The 6,861-nt window shown below is 36.9% G+C and overlaps 1 protein-coding gene across 1 annotated transcript in view; it reads right to left on the bottom strand.

Moving 5' to 3' along the window:
- Positions 1–936: 936 nt before the first annotated feature.
- Positions 937–6,861, bottom strand: part of SLCO4C1 (solute carrier organic anion transporter family member 4C1) — a 31,323-nt gene continuing 25,398 nt past the window's right edge. The window contains 3 exon segments of the mRNA XM_057398658.1: positions 937–1,061; positions 2,191–2,328; positions 4,303–4,367. Of these exon segments, the coding sequence (XP_057254641.1) occupies positions 937–1,061; positions 2,191–2,328; positions 4,303–4,367 (328 nt within the window).

The following is a 6,861-nucleotide window of genomic DNA, read 5'->3' as shown; positions in this document are numbered from 1 at the left end:
GCAGACCACGAGACTGAAAAAGTCTTTCACCAAAGTAAACATTACTGAGCAACAACTAAAAACATCAGTGTTATCAGCGTTGTTCCCAGGCTGAAAGTCAAAACCACAGCAGTGCCCCACCTACTAAAAAGGAGAAAAATGACTGCTACTGCTGAACTCGGGGCACATGCATATTCTTTGGTATCTTTCAGCATTGCTTTTCTTGGAGTTGAGAATCCTAGAACTCAGTCACTTCAAAATGACAGAGCATACACAGACACAGTAAAAGAGTAGGTTTTATTTCATAGAAAAATTTTAACAGTGCTTAAGAGACAGCAGCTGGACAGCAATTTTCTGTATATGTAACAGGCAAAAACTCAGGCACTTAAGTTAACAAATATGTTGCTGTTGCAAACCCAGCTATCCTGTAACAACTATTCACATTTTTCTACAATACTAGAAAGTGAACTTATGGAACGAAGATAACATGTAAAAATATCTGGCAATATGGCCATACTTGCACATCCCCAAGTGTATCTACAGTCAAAATCCCCAATTTAGGCACTAGCCCAGACTATGTGCACATTAAAATAAGTCCATTTTAAACATTCATATTTTCCTTTAATATATCAAGTTACTTGCTTTCTCCTATCACTAGTTCATTTTTCCTCTTTTTTTTCCAAATCGAGTATTCCAGCTTGTTTCAAAGAAATTGTGAAACATCTAAAAATCAGACTGCAAATTTAAGTGTCACTTTCTTGGATGTACACAATGGAATTCTAAAAAGTATGCTTAGCAAGTCAGAGAACACTATGCACATTCACAAATATTTTTAGTTGCTCAAGAATCAAAAAGGATCTTTTTATTTAGACAAACTAAATTTTATTTAGGTACACAAACTATGGTACAAGTGTTGTTCTTATTGGCTGCTTTTGAAAGGTCCCGTTAGCTCCTGACTTATGTGTGTACGGCCGATACCATTTCTGAATCCTTTCATGAGAGGACTGCACTGGCTGTGGGAGGCTTATACAAACGTACTGCCATGACTGTGAAGATGATTGTGATGATTTTGCAAAAAGCACCTGAATGCAAAGAACAGAGAATCCTTGTTGCAGTCACCTTTAATAGCAGATAACAGTATTTCAGCTGCTACTGAAGTTTCATATGGTGAATTAAGCTAAGACTTTAAAATGGATTCTGTGAATTTCAGCATATTTTACATGAACTGCAAAGGGCAGGTAAAGGCAGTCTTCCAACTTCAGACCACTCACCTGCCTGAGAGTTCCTGCTTGTAGCAGCTATTGCCATTACTTCAGTACTGTATTTACTCACCACATTCTAACCTGAAGTGCAAGTCTGCCTTATTTCTTGTTCCCATATGGTATTTCATGGTACCGATATTCTTTTTGCCACAAACTGAAACTCCACACATACATACCTGTTAAGTATTCTCCTCAGCTACCCTAAAAGGTTGTTCACTTACTACTCACTGGTACAGTGGTGTTTGTGCAACTTGGTGCGGGACAAAGAGAGGGGTGAAAAAGAGGAGGCATTATATTTTATTACAAATATGCCTGAGAGATACTGAAACCTCAAGTTGTGACTCCTGTAGTTTCACTTTCAAGATTAGGTGTCAGCAGTTCAGTTTATGCACTGTATTACAGTTGCTAGAAGACAGCACAAAAGCAGTTATCACAGATGCAAGCTTAGCCTGCCTTCCCTCCCCCAGACATAACATATCTCACATACTGTAAGGGAACAGATTGTTATATAAGTTGGGAAAATTTCTGACTAGTGTTTGAGATATTTTCAAAACCTTGATATTAATTTGGGGAAAAAAAACTGAAATATGACAAGAAAGAATATTCCTCAGACCCTAACATGCCAACAAACTGAGGGGTAAGACTAAAACATGTGCCCAATTCCTTAGAATTCAGTAGATAAAGTGTGACAATGAAGAAAAACCAAAGAACAAAACTATTTTTATATTACTGTTATTGGAAATATTTTTCTAGGTAATTTCTAATAGCCATTCAATTGGTTTTTCCAATTATTATTTCGTGTTTAAACACTTATGAAAAATTAACACTTTATAAAAAACACTGCTGCTAAAAACAAGTTTAAGGTTCCATTTTAAAGTAATACCTATGTAGCAGTCCAAGTCAGTATATCTTACACTGTACATGTACTTAATATGAAGAAGCCACTTACTTATGCCCATCAGCAGATAAGCCATTCTTTCATTGTCATAAACCCAACAGGCTCCTTTAGTGTTACAGTCATTAATATCCCACAGAGTACAACTGTTGTCTATAGCGACACCAAACAAAATTGGTCCAGGAATAGTACCTAAAAAAACACAGCAACGTGTAAGAACTTTCAGTTACTCAGAATAACCTTACCTGATCTTAATAAGTATGGTGAAATGCCTAGACATGGTGAGAGGATAAAATGGGAGAGCCACACAGTAAACATTTTAATCAAAATCATAGGGCTCATATTACATAGCAAGTGTGCCTCTTCCGTGATTCTCACCAGGTAAGGTGTGGGTTAATTAATTCTTTATACAGGTCTCATTTTATCAAGCAAGAGATTTGTTCAAAAGATTTGACCTCCTCAGCTTCCTTAGTTTTCATTGGAAAAAAAAAAAAGTGTGATTGAAATCAGGGGAAAACAGCTAGTAAGAAGGATTTTAACTGAAGGAAAAAAGTCCCTTCACTCAGCTCATCACTAACCTGTTCCAAATGCACAAACCAAACATATTATTATGTTGATATGTTCAGTCAATGTCAATGTTTATTTTTTTCCCACTCCTTAGATGCAGCCAAGCTTCCAGGGAAAAACTAACATAAAGTGAGTAGTGTTTAAAATGATTCGCATAGAATATGTCAAGACTTGTGTGATTTTTGTTACACAGTGCTTTGTAAAGCACAAGTGTTTTGCATCCAAGTACAGCCAATTTTATCATAAACACTCCAGGCTGACCACTACATGTCTACCTAACCTATTCAAGGCTTAAACTGTTCTTGAGCTACTCAGCAGCTACGGCCTCAACACAGCTATTCTGTCTAGGACCCCTGTGTGATTCCTAAAATGTACAGCATAAATATCCTGCTGGTATCAATGTTGTTGCCACCTTCTTCGGTGACAGTTAATACAGACAGTGCAAAAAGTTCTACTATCCTCTGCTACACAGTGAAGTCAAGAGTTGAGATTCTGCCACAGATAACCGAGTAGAATGAATCAGAGAAGCCCTCACAAAACACTTAACAATACCTCCCTGCTAATTAATACCTGTGACGATATTTACTCTTGTTGTGCTTTATTAGTAGAATGACTTGGAATAATTGGAATTCCAGTAAGTAGAGCAAATCAGAACTCATAAGCCAGGTTGGATGGGGCTTGGAGCAACCTGGTCTAGTGGCTGGTGTCCTTATTCATGGCAGGGGGCTGGAACTAGATGAGCTTTAAGGTCTCTTCCAAACCAAACCATTCTTGGATTCTATGATATTTGATCTCAAATGACAGGGAATGGCTGCAGTACTAAATATAATATAAATATAAAAGCCTAACCAGTAACTGAGCCTTGAGCCAGTCTTGAACTACATATGCTATTTAAAATGGTAAAGACTAAAACAAGAGTTTAAAGAGGAAAAAAAAAAAAAAAAATCAAATGAGTGGTTCAGAGAATACCTACGTTTAAGTTAGTGTTTTATTTAAGGCGATTCACCTTACTGAGATTTTGGAGGCACTTAGGTTTAGAATTTAATTAGTAGATTTCCCACATATAAGCTTATTAATTACTTATGTACAAATATCTACAAATTCAATAAAGGCTAAAATTAGTCAAAGGAATTTAAAGGGAAGGCAGAAGAGGGAAGACAACCTTTCCACTTCAAAATATATTGCCATGTCCAATAAGAATATGATTGTGTGAGACTGCGTCACTTTCTTTTAACTTCTGGAACTTGAGATATTAACTACAAACAGCTGTTTTCTATTACATCGCTGATTTCTTATTTTTTAACTTTCAGAATAGGTTTTCTTCTTGGGGAAGCAACAGCAGGTGCCTTTTGCTTAAAGAATAGTAATTACTTTTATTTTGTTTGTTCTGATAAGAAGAAAGGCTAAAATGAGCATGCATGCCCTATTTAAAAGGAATTTGTTATAAGGCATCTGCCTTATAACAAGTGTACTCTATAAGCCAACAACAGGCTGCTTGAAGCTCCTCTGAAAGCTTGTTACTGCATTATTTTTTAAGCCTAGAAAAACATCAAGCAAGTAGATTATTCAGAGGCAAGTGTTTCAACAAGAAAGTCATACCCAGTAGTCGTACAAACACTAACTGCACTCCAAGAGCGAATGAGCGCTGTTTATCTGGCACACACCTGTAAACAAGATTTGCAGTTTAAGACTTAGTAAACAACTTTTACCTGTTCTGTTTTTCTGCTTTGTCCCTCAGTGAATATGCTTTGTCTTAATACACCCTTTTAACATGTTAGTTGCAGAAAGTTTTAGAAAACCAGTATGCAGAACAAGTAAGCAAATAACTTCAAAAGGTATTTTGACAAAAGAGGAACTCCAATTTCTCCAAGAATTTTAGATTGAACTAGTTTAACAAATAGTATAAATAAAAAGCTAGCTTACCAGCAGCACCCTGATAATACTATCGAGCATCTTTTTTTCCACAGAAAAAGTAAGAAAGTAAAGGACAGTGCTAGAATGCAATCTTGAGCTACTATTCCTAAAGAAGTAATAGATTAACTGAGACTTCAGCAAATCACAAGCTGTTGTATTACCCATAACCTTTATATGTAGTTACCCGACCTTACAATTAATCAGTTCTGGCCTATGTTATACAAATCAACATGTTGATTTAATAACTACCAAAATTTACCTCCTCATCTCCTACCTATTTCTCTCAGATATTTCACCAGCACCACTTTTCTCCTGCCAGTGTCTTTAAAATAGTACGATAAAGATTAAATATAGCCTAACTACATTTAGGCAATTTAGTTACAGCACTGTTTTCTTTAACAAACTGTATCTTTGAAGCAGTGTCAGTGCGAAAAAGACTCTACTACTTAAATATTAGAATCATACAACTATAGAATAACTAGGGTTGGAAAGGACCTTAAGATCATCTAGTTCCAACCCCCCTGCCATGGGCAAGGACATCTCCCCTTAGACCATGTCACCCAAGGCTCCATCCAACCTGGCCTTGGACACTGCCGGGGATGAAGCATTCACAACTCTTTGTGCAACCTGTTCCAGTGCCTCAGCACACTCAAAGTACACTTACAGTAATTCTGCTCTTCTTTTTATATGAATTAACCCCTACAGATAGGAACAGAAAGAAGAGGAATGTCCCACAGATACCACTGATTTACCATTTACTATCTGGTAAACAGATTCTGGTTTACATTACCTAGTAAACAGATACCTGTTTTAAATTTAAGTATTTTTTCTAACTTTAAGATACCATTAGAGCATAATATCATAGAATCATAGAATAGTTAGGGTTGGAAAGGACCTTAAGATCATCAGGTTCACCCCCCCTGCCATGGGCAGGGACACCTCACACTAAACCATCTCACCCAAGGCTCTGTCCAACCTGGCCTTGAGCACCACCAGGGATGAAGTTCACGACTTCCCTGGGCAACTCATTCCAGTGCCTCACCACCCTCACAGTAAAGAACTTCCGCCATATATCTAACTTGAACTTCCCCTGTTTAAATTCGAACTCATCACCTCTTGTCCTATCACTACAGTCCCTAATGAAGAGTCCCTCTCCAGCACCCTTGTAGGCCCCCTTCAGATACTGGAAGGCTGCTATGAGTTCTTATATTCAGGAATTATTCCACCATTCTGGAATATGTACGACAACCACAGAAAAACATCCAAAATGAGAGATTATGAGCAGCCACTGTTAGGATCGCCATTCCCATACAGGAAAGTAGAGGAAAGAATTAGTTTTGCATAGTGCGGGTTGTTACTCCTACCACTAGAACACTCTTACAAACACATGGGTTTAAATTTGAACCTACACAAAATAGGCCTGATAAAAAAGTATCAGAACATAGTGTAGTAATTTATTCCATGATTTAGGTATTTAAATTAGGGTTTGCACATTTAAACTGCTCTACAGTCTTCCATAAGAACTGTTTCACTGTTTCAGTTGAAGTATACAAAGATTAAAAATTCCAAGTGCTTAGAATTATCTAAATAAAACTATGACTATAAAACTATGTCAGCTCAGATTTGAAGATGATGCAACACTTCACGTCATTCTGATTTGACACTAACACAACAAACTGTTAATTCCAAGCTGTTAATTCTAGATTTACACCAACCCTGAAGCAGAGGCTTCTACAAATCACCGTTGCAGTGTAACATTCCCCTCCCGAACTCCCTACCTAGGAAGTTGTAAAAAGGGCATCTAATCATACCCTCCCAAAGCATCACATGTATACTGCATCCCTACACATCATGAACATTTTCTCTCTAGAAGTATTAGAGGTGCAAGTCAGATTTCAACATAAAGTAAAAGAGCTTTACTTTCAGAACAAGGTCCATCTATTTAAAAAAAAAAAAATTTAGCTTTCTTGCATATGAATTTCACCAGTCTGAAAGAGTCAAACCACTGGTTAACAGCCATATACATGCTGTCGTATTTTATATAATAGACTACCATACATATAACATCAATATCATATGAAAGGTAGTCTGTAGTTCTCAACAGACTTCAATTTTGCAAGTCAGAACTCTGAACTGAGACAAGAATGAGAGGTTGAGAATACAACATTGATTGCTATTTTGTTGTTTTTCTGGTACAATCTGAAATCCTGGCACACAGGATTTCACAGGCCACTTTTATACTTT

This window comes from Pezoporus wallicus, unplaced genomic scaffold, assembly GCF_028554395.1.
Source record: "Pezoporus wallicus isolate ANWC-B61680 ecotype Strahan unplaced genomic scaffold, APGP_CSIRO_Pwel_v1 contig_6816, whole genome shotgun sequence".
Lineage (NCBI taxonomy): Eukaryota > Metazoa > Chordata > Aves > Psittaciformes > Psittacidae > Pezoporus > Pezoporus wallicus.
Note: the sequence above shows the minus strand (reverse complement) of the source record. Positions and strands in the feature narration are given on the sequence as shown.